The sequence below is a fragment of the Cucumis sativus genome, chromosome 5 (assembly GCF_000004075.3).
Source record: "Cucumis sativus cultivar 9930 chromosome 5, Cucumber_9930_V3, whole genome shotgun sequence".
Classification (NCBI taxonomy): Eukaryota; Viridiplantae; Streptophyta; class Magnoliopsida; order Cucurbitales; family Cucurbitaceae; genus Cucumis; species Cucumis sativus.
This window is the reverse complement of record NC_026659.2, coordinates 29,442,849-29,461,906: the sequence shown is the minus strand read 5'-3', so window position 1 is coordinate 29,461,906 and position 19,058 is coordinate 29,442,849. Positions and strand designations below refer to the sequence as shown.

Here is a 19,058-nt window from a genome sequence, read left to right as displayed (position 1 = left end):
CATTAAATTAATATTTTGAACTCATTCAATTATTTTATCTCTCATAAATTAATTTTTAATCATATTCAAAATTAAATTTATATAATAAAGTTCGATAAAATTTATATTATAATGTATCACTATACATTAAACTAATTCCCTAAGTAAATATGAACATTTCAAACTACAATCAATATGAATAAATCTCATTACCCTTTACAAGCTTGGAATGAGACCTAATGGATCTACAAATTAGAAGCTACAACGATATGAGATTAATTGGTTAAATTCATTAACCACATTAATCAATATTCTTTAACTGTGTGTATATTCCACTAAAAACTCACAACTAAACTCTTCTCACTGTAGATATATTTCTATGTCCATGGATATAGACCAATAACAGTAAGTTAGTCCTTCACGAACGTTCGTTACACTAGCTGGGTCAATTTTCTATTTTACCCCTACGTTACCTCTAAACTTTAAATACTAGTGCTCCTTCAGTGAACAACTTGTTTATGGTCCAACCAATAAACAGAAACCCCTCTCGTGTCATAAAGAGGGTAGGATTCTTTGTTCACTTGTAGACACTATTTAAGGAAACATTCATCTACTTACCCTAAAGTAGGGAAGGAGTGAATTCCATCTTGTGTAATTATATTCTCAACTTCCCACTTGGTCTTGTCCCCAAAATAATAAGCTTATTGAGTCGGCGATCTGGTCACTCTCACCCTTACAAATCAAAGGACAATCTCTCGCGCACAGGAGTTTATAACACACTCAAGATTATGACTAAGTTGCGTAGGTCATCTTAGTGAAATAGAAACCTAACTAGTTAACGGAGTTACATCTAGTGGTTACTATTTTGCGATTCGGTCTTATGCAAACTCATTGCATAAGATACCCCACACTCGCATGTCAACTACACGAACGCGTTAGATCATTGTGTTTGTATCAAACACAAAGTGAGTCGTATCCATAATGTTACCAGGATAAAGTACCCAACCTTATCCCTATATTATAGACCATTTAAGCTGATCTCAAAAATTGATCCATGTGTGTCTCAATATACCGTTCAAAACTCAAAGTAGTAGTTTAAATTTAAGAACTAAAAAAAAATCTTATGTTTACTCCATTGTTAAGTCCATGATTTTACACTATGGGCCAAACAAATGTCAAACCTAACTAATGCCAAAACAAGTAGTCAAACACCCCTTTTAGGTTTAAATGAATATTTGCCTTAAAAAATAATAATTAATAAATAAAACGGTCTTTAACTAAGATGACCTAAAATGGTATACCATATTACAAGATTGACCCAAATTTTGAAATTTTTTCATAAATGTTCTAAATTGACTAATATTTTACAGAAATATAGGGCCCAAATGACAAATTTACTCATCAAAATGACAAATTGACCCATTTTTATTATTAATCTTATATTTTAAAAATAGAAAAAAAGTGGACCATAATTAAGATTTGCATTTATTAGATATCACTTGTAAATATGGTAAGTGATTAATTCTATTATGATAATACTATAATAAAAATTGTTACTTAATTATTTTTCTTTTTGTAATTTTGTTAAAAAAATTCTCCCCTCTCGATCTCTCTCCGTTCATTCTTTCTTTCGTATATTTCACGTAATTATAGTATATTTTTTTAATAATACGGTGTATATTTTATGAATGAAAGGTTTTTATATTAATTTGTTTATGTAAATAATACGTTATGTTTGAAACAATAGTGATTATGTATGAAAGTTGTTTATGTTTACAAAAATATGAATGAGAAAAAATTATGACGAGTATATGTAATATATGCCATTAAAACATTAATTATTCTATGGTATATGTAATGTTGAGAAAAACTGAATATGTTTGCAATGTAGTTTAATGAACAAATAGAGGATTCCAAGAATTGTATAAAAAAGTGGTTGAATGTTAAAAATTGTTTATGAATGGTGTATATAAAAATAATACATTGTATATTTTATGAATGAAATGTTATAATATCAATTTGTTAAACCGATTTATGAATTTTATTTCAAATATTCATATTATATGTAATAAATAATCAACTATGTTTGAAACAACAGTGATTGTGTATGAAGAGTAGTATATTAAATATAATAAATTGCAAAACTTTGATTACTACATGAGATGAAAATTTTTGTTTCCATTTTATCCATTTCATTTAATTTATTCTAAGTATAACATTAATGGTAATGTCGTCAACTTTAAAATTTTGTTAAATAAAAATTCAAAAAAAAATTATAAAGTTACCTGAGTTAAATTAATTAATAATTTAAATTTAAATACATTAATTAGATATTAGTTACACTTTATTCTTTTTAATTCCAAAAACCTTTTAGCTTTCTACATTTTAAAACGGTAATTTTAAGTAGTTATTAATGGTAATTTTGTGAATTTTAAAAATTTGTTAAATAAAAATTCAAAAGAAATTTGTAAATTCACATGAATTGTTAATTTAATTAACGATTAAAATCTAAATACATTACTTAGATATTAATTACACTTTATTCATTTTAATTCCAAAAACCTTTTAGCTTCTTAGATTTTTATTCATTATTTTTTAAAATAATTTTCATTAAAAAAATTTATTGTTACAAAACCATCTACTAACAATTAACATTTCACACCAATAATAAATAAAGAAATTTTTACATCTAACATCTCTTCTCATTCTACAAATTTAATTAACTATATAAAGCTCAGTATGCTAATTGAAAAATATAATTATCTCAAGCCTGCAATAATGGACAATGATATAGAAATATGAGAATGTTTGAGATCACGCCATTGAAGCATCAACTCACATACAAGCAAGATGAAGGTGTGAATCTAGGATATTTTTTATTGTATTTCATACTCGATTCATACTCAAGACAATCTAGGGTTGTCTTTAAAAAAAATAGGTAATTAATAACTTATGGTTATTAGTATAAAAAGTATTATTACCAATATGTAAAAAAACACACTCAAATACTTCCAACAAACTTTTCTTCCATTTAAAAATTTATTTTTCTAATAATAAAATATTTTATAAAAATATAATTTAATAAGAACATAATAAAAAATACCATATACATATTTGAAAATATCATTTAAAATGTTTGATTTATTATGTATATTACAATACCTAATATTAAACAAATAGTTTATTAGCATAATTTCAATTATATTTTTTTAACTCTAAACAACTATATAAAAATAAAAGTAGGTTATAAATATTAAAAGAATAAATGTTATAAGTTTTGTTTGAAAATTTTTATTTTAAATTTTTAATAAAACCTTGACATTTATCGTGCATATCACATGTTGATAATAGTTTCAAATAAAAGTCTGAATCAACATACTAAAAGTTTAAGAATAGAAAGAAAAAACTAGTTTAATAACGAAAACTTTCATCTCTTTCGGTTGTGGCTAACATGTCCTCAACTACCACATTTAATGCATCTATTGAACTCATTTTAGAAAGAATTATAATATTTTTTGGTCGACCAACTGAATGTTTTACGTTCGATGGAAGGATACAAACTTCAATTTATGTATTATTGAATATATGCACTAATGTATATGTAATAAATCATAGAACATAAATGTATTGTGCAGTAGAATATATGTAAGAAAACAAAGAAAATACTAATCGAATATAGAAAAAATAAAGAAAATGATACAAAACATGAAGGAAAAAAATGAATTAGATGTGTCACTAATATGTGTTATTGTATATATATATATATAGAGATGTATATATTGATAACATTATTTGTGTATGTAGTGATATATAATAAAATTCAACTATAAATTATGTATTATTGAATATATGTAGTAGTATATATGCAACAAAAATCCCATAACATAAATATGAATAAGATGTATATATCTGATTAAACAGTGATATATAAATGTATATTTTGTTGACAGAAACTTTACTAAAGAAAAATATGAATAAGATGATCGGAATATGTCGTAATTAAACAAAATATTAAGGACATGACTGGAAGATATGATAAACAACTATAAATTAAAAACATGACCAGAATGCATAAATCAAATAACATACTGGTAAAAAAAAGAACAAACAATATGTTTTTTTGGGCATTCCTGTCAAAAAATATTAGAACTATGTTACTAAATATTTATGTTGTAAATAAGAGGGACATATATATACTAAATCACATAACAAAAATATTATATTAAAGTCACTATATATGTCTTATTGTATATATGAAGTGGTATATATCTGTAGCAATATTATATAATGAGGTAGTATATATGTAACAAATCACATAATATATATGTAACGGTTAAAAAAATACTAAACTGTTGTATGCAGTTATATATAAATGAAGTATTAAAAATTACATAACTAAAAAAACTGTGAGCGTATTATCCAATATATGCAAGAGTATATATGTAACAAAACACAAAAATTTACTTCAAAAAATACATTGTCATATGTGTAAAAAAATTACATAATGCATATTCTATAATCTGTGTATACCGAACATGACTAGAAGATGAATTGAGGTAGAAATAACAATTTTCTGGAAGAAAAATACTATATGCTAGGAAATGGAAATTAAAAATTATACAAAAAGAAGAATGAACAAAAAAAAAAAAGAATATCAACCAATTCAAAATTGTCAAATCAAAAGAGCGATCCTAAGAACATGAAAGTAATATTAAGAAAAACTTAAAAGAATTAAAAGTTAATACCTATACAAACAAGATGCACATTTCTTTTCGGTGGCTTGATTATAGGAACTCCAAAGTTAAGCTAAGCAAGAGGGAGACATGCATGAACTGATATCACATATGAATGAAAGGGATCCTGAAAGCATGAAAGTAATGTTAAGAAAAATTTAAAAGAATTAAAAGTTAATACTTATATAAACAATGTGCACCTTCTTTTTTTGGTGGCTAGTCCACTTTCCTTTTCGGTGGTCTGATCATAAGAACTCCAAAGTTAAACTAAGCAGGAGGGAGACATGAATGAACTGATATCACATCTGAATGAGAGAGATAATGCGAATATTAGAGTAATGTTAAGAAATATTTAAAATAATTAAAAGTTAATACTTATACAAACAAGGTGCATCTTTTTTTTCGGTGACTTGATCATAGAAACTCTAAAATTAAGTGTACCTTTAAAAATAGTAAGGATGATGCTGCTAGATTGTAGGGGATGCAGGAAAATGTCAAAAATTCGAATTCCAAATCTTGGATCTGGAGCTACAGTTTGTGATTGAAATTGAAAATTATAAAAATATATATTTGTGACCTTTTTAAAAATAGTAAAATAAATTAAAATATTGAAAGTTAAAATTGTTAAAAAATACTACAATCTTTTTAGTTTAGATAATAATTGAAAAATTAAGAAATTTGATTGATAATTTAGATATTTACACTAAATCTTTATAAAAGTATGGATGGGTTGAAACTTTTTATTTTCCATTTTACTCTTGTTTAAAAAGATTTGTTTGTTTCTTAATTTGTAATTTTCTTTTTATTTATTTTCAAATTTTTAATTTTAAAATTAGTTATTAATAAATACATATATATCAATAATTTTAACTTTTTTTTCAATTAATCATATCGTCACCATTTTTCATAAATCATTCACATCCCTGTATCTTTCACCTATTCACATATCTCTATCTTATATTAACTATTTTATAATTATTTCAACATTTCAAATTCTTTTTCTTTTCAAATTATTAAGTATAAATATTCCATTTTTAATTTATTTTTTCATGTTCAAGTCACAACAAAAAGTTGGTGTGTGTGGAAAAATTAATATTTTAACAAATTTAAACGAAGATTTGTGAGTCAATGCTACAAAAGTCCACGAACCTTCATTTGAACTTGTTGAGATGAACATTCCAATTTTGAACAACTTGAAGTTTGAGTTGGGGAGAACAAGTTTGGTATTGAGGCTAAAATGACTTTGTACATTATATAAGTAAAAAAAAATGCCTCTGTTTTATGGCTGATGCTGAGGTTACATACAATTTGAGGTGAGAGGCTGTCTTCTGGTGTCTATGCCATAATTTTGGTGCTGCTTGAAAGCTTGAAGAGAGATCCCTATGTTGTTTGTTAGTCATATTTGTTTTTGTCTAGAGTGTAACATTGTAAATAGATGAAGAAAAAAGGAAATTTTGGATAAGCGATAAAGAGAAAAAAATGTTGTTTAGGCTTTATGGAAATTGAATAATAAGAAAATTTATCTTTTATTGGCTGTTTGTTTACTTTTTATCCGTTGGTTTGGTCATCTTAATGTGTTAAAATGATATTCATTTAAGTGAAAAACATACTTTTCTTTTTTTCTAGCATTCATCAAATTTATCCCTTAAAATTATTTTTGCTATTTTAAACATTTAATATGTAATTGATATATGAAAAAAGCCCTACTCATCAATCTAAGACTTGATTGAATGGATTATTTCATAGTTATATTATAAATTCTTTATATCTTTTAGTTCATTCTAATCCATCTAACACTTGATTGAATGAATTATTTAATAGTTATATTATAAATTCTTTATATATTTTAGTTCATTCTATTTATACATGCATATAATAAGTATGGTAGAAGAAATCTCTTTGTAAATAAAACTAAAAAATATATTTTTTAAAATTATTTTAAAAATTCATGACTAAATAAATATACTTTCATACTATTTTTGTATCAAAAATTGACCTGCATAACGTGTTACTTACTAGTAAAAATAAAAAGCGCTAAAATGGTAGAAAGGATTTATAACCCAAGGAGAAGCGCGCGAAGACAGTGAAGCGATTGTTCTTGTTTTCGGTGCTCCGTAGCGAATCCCGCCATGGCTTCAACGACAAGCATCCACCCTAACCTCACCCCACCGTCATCTTCTTCGTATCCCCACGATTTGTTTTCTGAATTCGTCTTTCGAGGTACTTCTCGCTCCAGATTTCGCTTTCCTCCTTCCAAATCCGCTCAACAAGACCCTAATCCCTACCAGGATTCTACCCAGCACTCCCCACTGTCTACTCTTCATGATCTCCAAACTCCAGAACCCAGCAATCATCACAACGAATCCTTAGCATCCCCATCTTCTGAAGTCCACGAGCCTCCTATATTAACACTAGAGGATCTTCAAAATGGAAAACTACCCCGTCAATCGCCAAAACAGCCTTCACTCGCTCGTAGAGTCTTGTCTTTCTACCGAGAGTTCGGATTTGATAAAAAATTGTTGCAAGCAACTTCGCATTCTGTCCTGAATTCAGTACCTGCTCAAGAAGGGACCCGTGTGGTTTCGCGTTATTTCCAAAACTCAAGATCAACCCAACAAAGCAAACGAATTGTCTCACGATATTTTCAAGAATCGGTGAAGGAACGAACAGCTCATTATGAGGATGAGAACGATGGTGGCAATCTCACAGAGCAGCCAAGTAAAAGATCAAGCAAAAGGAGGAGGAAAGACGTAACCCCCGGCTCCGATAACTCAAAAACAAATCATCATTCAGTGGGAAAGACTGCACGCTCTGTTCAGAAGTCGGGAACAGATACACAAGTGCGAATTGTTTCGGGCTATTTTCAGAGTTATGAAAAGAGTCTTGAAATGGATCGAGAAGTATCACCTTCTTTACAAAATTCAAAATCAAATCAACAAGAAGAGAAAGTGGTCTCACGTTTCTTTCTAAAATCAGGGAAACAACAAGCCGTGAACAATCAGGAAGAGGCTACAGAGCAGCTAAATCAGTGTGCGAAATCTGTTAAAAGGCTCCGTAAACCAGTCAATGAAAGGAAAGAGAAGGATAAGACAAGTTCTACTAAACCTCGGACCACTCTGACTGCTGCAGAGTTGTTTTTGGAAGCTTACAGAAGGAAATCGCCATATGATACATGGAAGCCTCCTACCTCTGGAACTCGCCTTCTCCAACATGATCATGCGTACGACCCTTGGAGGGTTCTAGTCATATGTATGCTCCTCAACCGGACAAGTGGGCAACAGGTATTGTTCATGCGCTATCCAGTTACTTGATCTTGTATGCAATTTCTAATTTCGTACTGTATTATATTTTTCTCATTGCACATAAATTTGATTTCTTTCTTTCATTACAATTTTACTGTTCCACGACTACGCAGCTGGTCTTTCATAAATGAAGTTCAACTACATCTTTGAGCCAAATATACAGGAAAAGTGGATAAATATCATCTCGTTTCAACCTACTCCACGAGTATCTTAGAATGGAAATATATCAAAATGAACAAGCACAACATATTTATGGAGTAGAGCCCCCTCTCTCAAATACTCAATTCCCTTTCTAAATCACAACATACCGTTAGTTACCTAACTAACTGACATTTCCTGGGTCCAACGACTATACACGTGCAATACCAAGTATTTAGACCCACCCCTCATTTTGAGAACTGGGTGTCTCTCTGTTTAGAAAGCTTATTTTTCTCCTGGTATTTGGAGGAACAGAAACCAAGGATTAATTGAAGAGGATAATAGGCTGAAACCAAATTAGGTCAAACAGTAACTATGTGTACTACTTACAGTGAATATTTGTTATAATTCTTTAAGTGTGATTAACTGAACTCTTATTCTGTTGCTTTCTTGTAAACTCTTAAAGGGAATTTTAACTGTTCAAATATCAATTAAATTGTCTTGTGTTTAAAAAGAAATCTGTAAACCTTTGGTCATACTTCTATGTGAGTAGAAGGTAGAAGTTTCTGATATATATACAAATGTTACATATGTAAAAAATCTGTAATATCATCGTTGATGCACATATCTGCTCCCTAAAGACTGAAGTTCCTTTGCCTAGCCTTTGGTCCATGGTTGTGCATGTCTATTGGACATATTATCATCTTGGTCCTACATGGATTTATGAATAATGGGGGAACTAAAGTCAGACAAACAGCATACTATCACAATCAGTAATCACAACTTACTGCAGTGTGAAGGCTGTATTAACTTTTTGCTAATGCTTGTTTTTTTGCCAACTTAACTCATAGTTTGATAATTTCATGTCTTGTTTCCTGATTATGCACCCTAGTCCTATAGGTTTTGTTTTGTTTGACCTGGCATTTTGAAAATTGCAGGCAAAAGAAGTGATACCTAAACTCTTCAGTTTGTGTCCCAATCCAAAGGCTACTTTGGAGGTATCACGTGAGCAGATAGAAGATATCATTCGACCTCTTGGTTTCTATAGGAAAAGATCACGAACAATGCATCGTTTATCTGAGATGTATTTAAAAGAAAGTTGGAGCCATGTCACCCAACTTCCTGGTGTCGGCAAGTATTTAGCCTATCCTTGTACACTTTCCTGTTGACTATTCTATTTCTTCAGTCTAAGATGCTTATTTTAGTCATGTCCCAAAACTTAAATTATGAACTCATCCATCATTAAAGGCTATGATGGTGGTGAATCACAAACGTGGGACTATGTATCATCGCCTAAGAAGCACAGACACTTCAATTTGGATAGCATGTCCATGTTGGACACTTGGCGGGCATCTATTGCACGCTTGCTAGTCCAACAAATGTATTAGACATACATAGAACACTTATTGAGTAAGTTAAAAAGACACATATATGACTATAATAACAACTTTTGAGCATGAAATACATCAAGTTAAGTCTTTTAAGCATATAAATGCATTAATTCATTTGCTATGAATTTTCTTTTACTATAAAAATGATATATATATTTTAAAAATGAATATTTTAATGAATGTGTCCTTGTCTTGTCGTGTCCTAGATTTTTAAAATATAGTGTATCGCCGTGTCCGTGTCGTGTCTCATATATGTGTCTCGTATCCGTGTCTATGCTTCTTAAATCGTCACTACTTGAAATATGGATTCTTTTGTTTAATACGCTATTGAAGGGAGAGGGCTTAGTGGTTTTGGATGGCATTAGATGTTGTTTCCTTTCCATTTTGTCTTGAAGGACGTTTCTTCCTCATCTTGACAAATTTACATAGACACTCTGGTGTTAAACCAAAGAGTCTTATTTCTGAATGAATGTTCTACCTCTCAAAGTGAGGATGTACTTTATTTATAGGGAAAATAGTTGGTTACATAGTAACTAACTAGGTAATTAACTAACGATGAATTAAAGCCTATTAATGAGTAAAAGTACTTGTAGCTTAATTAACAGAAGTGTTGAAATATAACAGTAGAGTTTACATCATTCCACCCTCTAACATCATACTTGTCCTGAGTTTGTTATGAAAGCTGAAACTCATCTGGTGCATTGTAGCTTCTATGGGCCAATCTGTTTCTCTTTCAACTTTCCATAGGTTCCAATGGGGAACCTCTTCTTCTTCAAATGTGCTATTACAAGATCTCCAACTTGGTAATGTACTTCCCTTCTCTTCTTATTATTCTCTTCTTTGTAAGACTCGACAGTCTTAGTGATATGGTCAATGACTTCTGTGTGAAGTTTTTGTATTCTTCAAAGGGGCATTTGCCTGTAGTTCTATTCATCATATTGTTAAAAGCAAATTCGACTTGTGGTAGAACCATGTCCCATTGTCTATGGTGGTTTCCACTAAGGCAACAAATTAAATTTTCCAAGGACCGGTTAGTTACCTCAGTTTGTCCATCCATTTGTGGATGAGCAATGGTACTAAATTGCAAGGTGGTGTCATACTTCCTCCACAATGTCTTCCAAAAATAGCAAAGGAAATTAATATCTCGGTCAGAAACTATTGTTTTTGGGATGCCATGTAGTCTAACAATTTCTCTAAAATAGAGTGTCAATGTGCACTGCATCTGTGGTTTTTTTACAAGGCAAGAAATGAGACATCTTGCTGAATCTGTCCACCACAACCATAACTGAATCGAATCCCCTTTAAGTCTTAGGTAGACCCACTACGAAATCAATTGACAAATCCTCCTATATGTTCTTAGGAATCGGTAGAGGAGTGTAGAGACCGACATTAGATGAAGATCCTTATGCTCTTTGGCAAATAGGATATTTTTTCACAAAGTTATTAATGTCTCTTCTAGCTTGAGGCCAATAAAACCTCTTGATGACAATCTGAAAAGTCTTTTCTTGACCGAAGTGTCCAGCAAGGCCTCCCAAATGAGCTTCTTTTATTAGGGCTTCCCTTAAGAAAGTATGGGGAATGCATAATTGATCTCCCTTAAAGAGAAAACCTTCTACCAAATGATAATCTCTATCATGGATATGAGCAGTACAATGGGGAATGCATTAGGGCTTCTTTTATAAGGGCTTCCCTTAAGAAAGTATGGGGAATGCATAATTGATCTCCCTTAAAGAGAAAACCTTCTACCAAATGATAATCTCTATCATGGATATGAGCAGTACAATGACTCCAAGTCTCACCAAAGTCTTCATCATTCTCATATAGCTTCGAGAGATGGTTAAAGGCTGTAATTTCAGCTCAGAGCACAGTTTGGAGAGTCCCTTTTCTGCTTAAGGCATCAGCAACTCTTTTTTCTTGGTCGGCTTGATGCTTGATTAAGAAATCAAATCGTTGGATATAAGATACCCATCGGGCATGCATCTTGTTAATGTTTTTTTGGGCTTGGAGGTACTTCAAGGAGAAATGATCGGTGAGCAGCACAAACTCTTTGGATAATAGGTAGTGCTCCCATTGCTTTAAGACCCTCACAAGTGCATGAAGTTTCTGCTCATAGGTGCTCCAATTTTGCCTAGGACTCAATTTTTCACTAAAGAATTCTACCGGATGACCTCCTTGGGTGAGGGCAGCACCAATTCGCCTATTAACCTCATGTTGGTCCCACCAAGCCAATGCTCCAGCCTACAGCTTCAATGCTACTAAGTGTACTTTCTTCACCTCAGGAGTATTCATATAATTGAAAAAAAATTCAGTATTCTTCAACCAATCAAGAAAAATCTCAATATTACGTTTACTGTGATAGCTCAAAAGATCAATTTTCATCTTGTATTCTGCTGGTTCTCTCCTTTCATCGAACTAAGGTCAAAATCTTCTCTTTTGTTTAAAAACTGGCCTTTCTTGCAGCTCATCATCAGAGGAACTCCAATCTTGAGATTCTTGATACATTTCTTGGTTTTTTGGAAAAGGATCTTGATAGTCTTGAAATGGTCTCCTTTGTTCTTGGACATCATATCTCCTTTCTTGATAAACTCGTCCAGGTTTATGAATTCCAGCTCCACAGATGCCACGCTGTTCCTAATCATGAACAAATTCTTGATGTTCTTGATGAACATTTTGAGGAGGTGCTAATGTCACTAGCCTTTGTAAAACTTCTTGCATTGTTGTTTGTAATCCTTCAATCAAAGCCTTCAAGGACAGCAAGCTTTGCGAGGTGGTTCTTGGAGAAAGGACGGGTGTTTCATCCGCCTCTTGATTTTAAGCAGGTCGCTGCCGGTTGGTTTCGCCGGACAGCCAAAGGTCCCGAGAGCTTATGGTGCTCTGATACCAATTGGTGTGAAACCAAAGAGTTTTATTTTTGAATGAATGTTCTGCCTCTCAAAGTGAGAGGATGTACTTTGTTTATGGGGAAAATAGTTGGTTACATAGTAACTAACTAGGTAGTTAACTAACAATGAATTAAAGCCTATTAAATAACAGGTAGCTTAACTAACAGAAGAGTTGAAATATAACAGTAGAGTTTACATCGCACTCTTCAAAAACCAAGCCAGCCATTTGTCATAATTCTATCTTTGCTTCTTTGAGAAACATTTTAGTCAACCTTATATTGTTGGAATTGACCACATAAGCAAATTGTGGAAGAACTTGGTGTTAAACCATCCTTTGTAAGAGTGTATGAAGGGCAAGGAGAAATGGGGAATTTTACCCCAGAAATAGCATTAGGAAATTAGTTTGGGCCTAGGGAAGAACACTGTTAAGTTCTGAGTCACCTACAAGCAGTAAAACGCAACACACAACCCCAAAATCAACAGAGTCGATGATCTCTTGTTGGGATAGTTGATAGGCTTAAGCAAATAGAAGTTCACAGAAAAGACAACAAGTACAGGGAACTCGAAATAACAAGCGAATTCTCAGCACCATTTGAGAGAGTGGACCCCACAACTGATTCCTCAGTTTACTTCCCAAACCTCATCCGTGTCCTGTGTATTTCCTTTCTTCCCCTCGAATAAGTGTAACATATTTGGGGCCTCACAGACACATGCTAATATAAATTTATGAAGTATGCAAGTGAAAGGTAGGTTAGAATTTAGATTTTCTGTGTGTGGGAGAGAAGTTAGCACTCATGACCAGATTAGCCAAGTGAATATATCCTGCACTTATTATCAGTATAAACATTGTATAGAAAATGTTTTGTTTCATTTGTTCCAATTTGACATTCTGAATACGTTAATATCAAGGTGGAGAAGAATGGTGCAGTATTGGAGAAGGAATTGTGAGAATAGAAATGGTATTAGGATAAGATTACGAATATTATTAGGATTATAAGGGTATATTAAAAATTGGCAAGAACTGACCTGGACGGGGCTTTTGGGCGATCAAGAAAACCCTTAGCCTAGGTTGGCGATCTCCATTGCAAATTTGGGGGGGGGGGGGGGGGGGGGGGTTGTGGCAGTGGGGGCTTGTGTTTGCGTGGGCCCTATTCCAAAAGTAATAATTGCCAAGAGAAGGGGTTGTGTCAATGTGTTACAAATAGTAGGGGTGGGGAAGAAGGAAGTTAAGCATTGATTCAGTTGGTTTGGCGGCTTGTTTGATCACAAGAAAGAGAGGGTTCAAGTTCTCCAATTGACTTGGTTTATCCTGAAAATTCATCATTTAGTTTTCAATGTATATTGGTTGTGTTTTGGATACGATCAAATAGGTATTGAAATAGTTTAGTTCTGGCCATGAAATTAGATGAAAAAGACTCTTGAAGAGATTATGATGTATTTACGTGAAGAAATGAAGGGGTTGAAAGATTAATTGATGAAGCACATGGATTTGGTGTTCCAATCAATTTATGTAAATTGCAGTTGCTCAAACTTTCACGGAAAATTTGAGTGGACATTGCAAAGATAAAAGAGGAAAAAGTCGAAGTTAAACACATAGAGTAAAAACATTGTGAAAAGTCCACACATAAATTGCAACGTTTGTAGACTGTACTTATAATATTGTGGCAAAGATCATTATGTTTTTGACCACGTTGAGGGTACTTTCGGCTTAAGTTAGTGGCTGGAGGTTGAAGGGAAGATCTTGAAAGTTAATTTCTTAAGTTAATAGCTCGATGTAGACATCTAGGGATTATGTTTCTATATTTCTTGTATTGCTCATTATTCTGTATAAATTATGATACTGGGACTTTTTCTTACGTTTTATTATTGAGCTGAGGATGTGATTTGAGACAGGTATGGTGCTGATGCACATGCGATATTCTGCACTGGATATTGGAGTGAAGTAGAACCTAAAGATCACATGCTTAATTATTACTGGGATTTTCTCCACAGCATTAAGCACCTGCTCTGATCTTATTTGGCTGTAGATGGTTTTGTTCGAGAAGCGGAAGTTGTGAATTTCAGGCTCTACTTCCCTTTCTACGCATATTTTGGAATGTTCTGACAAAAAGAAATTCTTTTGTGCTATCGGTTTTGTAAATGTTATTTTATGTTGGGACTTGGGAGTTTGGTTGGGAACTATTTAAACTTGTTATCGATCTATCTCCTATTATTAACATTATATACTAGGAAGGGGAGAAAAGGAAATTCTCCTCCAACAGCTAGCTGGTTAGGTTAGACTGTAGCTGAAGCTGAAGCTGTGCACTGTTAGTGAGGTCAATGGATTTTGTTCACGTTGTCTCCAAACGTCTTGGCTTGTCACCAAGAGTGGCTTACCCTTCACTAAATATTTTGTATATGGCTGCAACCTTTGCATTTTAATCTACTGCATGATGTACTTGGTTTCTGCATGTGTTCCACGTGGTTTAAATAGTTTTAAAATAATGATTTAGATATGAACCATGAATCTTTCTACATGTGTTCCATGTGGTTTAAATAGTCTAAAAATAATGATTTAGATATGAACCATGAATCTCTGTTTGAATATTTGAGCACCGCATGAATTTATAAATATATTATGGATATTGAAACTTTATGTCATTAACATAATAATTATGAATGTCTTGAAAATGAAGTGTTTATAATAATAATTTTCTTTATCTTCTGAATCAGTTTTCAGTATTCCTATTTTTCCTTTGTAAAGAACTGTGCACCTCATTGGCATTATATTTGTATAAAAGCTTAGATAATTGAGATTGAGACCTCATTGACAAACTTAGAATTTATATGGGGTGTGGAGAAAAATGTGAGTCATTCGCAAGCTTATTGTAATGGGGCTAGAGATCTTTGCCAGCATTCATGGCTTTACAATTCATGTAGTCTCTAGTTCAACGGGGTCATATTAAACAAAGCATGGTATAGGAGGTTTGGAGGACTCATCTTTGATTGCGTCGGAGTCTTTTCCATGTTTGCGATGAGAAAGGGTTTTGACTTTCCTCCATCCTTTTGGTGTTCTTTTCTCTTATCGAGCATAAGACAATAGTAAATCACATGTTTTCTCTGCAATAAACACAAAATAAACAAGTAAGGACATCTTTCACTAGAATGATCTTCGCAACTATTATAACAAAATGTATTAGAAAGTATGTGGTGTAAACCAAATAATCTTTTATTTCAATTTATATTCGGCCACTCAATGTGAGAGAAGATGCTTATTTGTAGGGGAAAATAGTACTAGTAATTGATGTTGAGAGAAGATGCTTATTTGCAGGGGAAAATAGTACTAGTAATTGTTTACATAGTAATTAACTAAGGTAGTTTTAGTTAACTAATTAATGCATAACAGTAAAATATAACATAAGCTAAAAGACCGTAGTTAAATAATAGTGAATTAGAACAAAAGCTAAAGACAATTTACATCCTTCTACCCGGCATCAAACTTGTCACCCCCTCTCAGGCCACCTACTCTTAGCCTAAGAAACGGTGCAACTGGTCAATAGTTACCACCACTTACCTTAGCGATACCTATTGACTTTGAAACTTACTCTTAACTAAAAACTCTATAACATAGCAAAAACATAAAATACATTCAACTAATATAAACACATAGAAACTTGTAATGTAGCCCGCATCTACAAAATATACAATACGACAAGTCTAACATAGACATGTGTACAATAAACTAACATCAAAGCTAAAATAAATTAACATCAAAGTTAAATCTAACAGACTCGGACAACCTACAACTAGAACTCCAATCTCATAAACAACCCAAAAGACTAACTCTAAACAACACATACTGGAAGGAAACTCAAAATTGTGCCAGCCACTAGCAGATTGACAATGGAGTCAAGTACCGGTTCCACGATCTTTACTTGAAAAGTTAGAAAATATTTTGTAAAGCATGAGCTGGAAAGCCTAGTGAGTGACTAAATAAATAACTTAAACATGCTTTAAATAAATGCTTTGAACAAAATAGTTCGAGTAAATGCAAAGCTCATAAATTTTCATCTCAAATAAACATCGCTTTAACCAGTACTTACGAAATAGAATTCTGAAATAATAAATTAAACTTTCTCTGTCTTGTTATACCATATATGTCTATGTATCAATCAAGACGAATAAGTGAGGATGGAAACCCTATCTCGTGATACGATACTTACTGGACGAATAACCTAGGCATTAGTAGTGCCCTATCTCGTAGATAGCTAGGAGATGGAAAAGCTAGGCGTCCGTAGAGACCATCATCTCAAACATATTCACCATGGTGGAAATGCTAGGTATCTACTGAATATCCTCACCACAGAACCTCTTTGCGCAGGAAACTATAATACCCTTGTAGGGTTGCTATATGTATCTCATATTAAATCTCGGTATAGACTAAAACATTAAATCTTATGCTTGTAGAAATCTCATTCAAAAATCCCAAATCATGCTCAAACTTAAGTACTAAAATTGCTTTACTCATAAAACATACTTTCACAATTATTATAGCTTTTAAATATCATTTGCATTTTGAAATCAGTTGCTCAAAATCATACTTTAAACATAAATTTTTCCATGAAGCTTAATAACAAACATTTTCTTTAAGGAAGTATGCTTGTAAAACAATTGTCTTAAATAAGTTAGAAACTACTTTTAAAACATTTAAAGGTCACTCATAGTATTCGATTAGCCTTTCAGCCTATACATTTGCTCAATACTTTCTTGTCCTGAAATTAGTGAATTTTAACTTAAATCAACCCTAAAGTAAAAACTATTCAAGTTTAACTCCAAAAATTCAAAAAACATCAAAACCGTCACAATTGGAATTAATGGAATTGCTTATAGCAAGACTTAGGTGGCAGGCATGCGCATGCAGACCATGAGGGGATCTAACCACATGCTTTCCATGCATGTCTGGCCTTGTCACGTAGTGTGTCATGGATCTCGTGTCGCATGGCCGCGTACACGCACACCCTTGCGCATGGCTTGTCGCATAGCCTAACGCGCGCCCCTTTTCGTCTAGCTATGCATCTTGGCCATCTCGCATGACACACTAACGCCCAAATAACCACTTTTCACTTACCTTGTGCATTCACCAAACTCTTCCACCTTGAAACTCGACCAACTTCAGCAACAACCTAGAACGCTGAAAACTTCCCAAAATCTACTATCAACTCCAAATGCTTATAACTATTTAACCATAACTCAAAATGGAAAACTTGCTTCTTATAACATGCTTAAAATTTAGTCAACGGCCTTACCTAAAAAATTCAGCTTCAAATTGGAAGAATTTAGTTCTTTAGGCCTCAAAAACCCAACATTGCTCAGAATCCTTCAAAATCTGACCTTCTTGTGTTCTTCATCTTCTAACTCAAACTTCCTTTGATCTTCTTCGTATGGAAACCTCACAAAGTAAGCTTCTCCAATGGGAAGTTCTCAATTTGCACGAGGGAAAAAAGAGAACTTTGATTCTGAATTGAGTCTATTTAAAGAGGTTTTTGTAAAGTGGATTTGTATGCCTTCTACTTGCATGAAACCAGACTTTGCATGAAACCAGACTTTGCATGCTAAAGATACTTGGAAACCACTACGCTGACTTCCTAAAATGCTTAGGATCAACCTCAAATGCCTAACTGTTATTATCCTACTCGCCAACAGCAAGTCTTTTCGCCAACAAGACCTCTAAACTTCTTGGTCGCAAACCTCTTCTTGCCCAAGCCTCCTTTGCTCGCCTATCCCATTGCCTTAACGCCTAGATAAACCTCTTTAGAGGTTATCTCGCCTAGTCTCAAGCCAACAACCTAGTAACTCCACGCATGACATTGTCCTTTAGAGGTTCCTCATGCCATTTGTTAATATTTATGTCCTAAAACTCGTCGATTGTAAATATAATCCATTGACGATTGTTAATAAAGTGTGATTACTGTAATAATTGTTATGAGTTATATTATTAGTTTTGTCTTAATAACCCAAATCTAATAAACTAACATCGTAAGCTGTTTAATGAGTCTTGAACAGTATGTAGAGACATTCAAGGATCAATATTCGAGATCAGCTTACAGGGTCTATAGTATAAGGATAAGGTTGGGTACCTCAACCTGGTAACACTATGAATACGACTCAATTCGTATTTGATACAAACACAATGATATAATGCATTCGTATAGGTGACATGCAAGTAAGGGTATCATATGCAACAAGATTGCATAATATCGGACCACAAAATAATAACCACGATGTAACTCCATTATTGCTACCATTGTCACCAGCTTCTTAGACACAAAATTTTCACTACTACCATTGTCAATGATTACATTGCACACCCTGTGTTGGATGGTACATCAGGTTTTGAAAAGGCTATGCCTTTGTAGGTTAGAGGTGCCACTCTTTGGAGCAATTCAGACTTTTTGGAGTACACAAGATAACCTTTCTCCATCATCGGGTTCTAATACTTCTTCTTCTTGAGAGAAGTTTACTTCTTACTCTTCAATACAATCTTCATTTCCTCAAGAATAACCACTGTCTTTCCTTTTTGGCAAGTATTTGAGAGATTGTCAGATTGATTACAGTGGAAGCACTTACTCAAATTGGGTCTTTGATAAGCAGTTT

At 32.8% G+C, this 19,058-nt stretch overlaps 1 protein-coding gene across 2 annotated transcripts; it reads left to right on the top strand.

The window, feature by feature from the left end:
- The first annotated feature begins 6,754 nt into the window (after positions 1-6,754).
- LOC101211755 (methyl-CpG-binding domain protein 4-like protein) lies at positions 6,755-14,875 on the top strand. 2 transcript variants are annotated; one of them, XM_031885572.1, is made up of 3 exons: positions 6,755-7,993; positions 9,091-9,283; positions 14,319-14,875. In XM_031885572.1, exons 1-3 carry the CDS (start codon positions 6,842-6,844, stop codon positions 14,369-14,371), a joined length of 1,398 nt encoding a protein of 465 aa, XP_031741432.1. In that variant the 5' UTR covers positions 6,755-6,841; the 3' UTR covers positions 14,372-14,875. The 2 variants fall into 2 exon arrangements, with proteins under 2 accessions (XP_031741432.1, XP_004142362.1); XM_004142314.3 differs by having other exon boundaries at positions 9,091-9,287.
- The last annotated feature ends 4,183 nt before the right edge of the window (positions 14,876-19,058 follow it).

What these genes read in the sequence shown, in the direction of transcription:
- LOC101211755 (XM_004142314.3), top strand. Translation starts at nt 6,842, where the DNA reads ATGGCTTCAACGACAAGCATCCACCCTAACCTCACCCCACCGTCATCT. An exon ending in ACCGGACAAGTGGGCAACAG is followed by an intron (nt 7,994 to 9,090) that starts GTATTGTTCATG and finishes TGAAAATTGCAG; the next exon opens with GCAAAAGAAGTGATACCTAA. An exon ending in CAACTTCCTGGTGTCGGCAA is followed by an intron (nt 9,288 to 14,318) that starts GTATTTAGCCTA and finishes GATTTGAGACAG; the next exon opens with GTATGGTGCTGATGCACATG.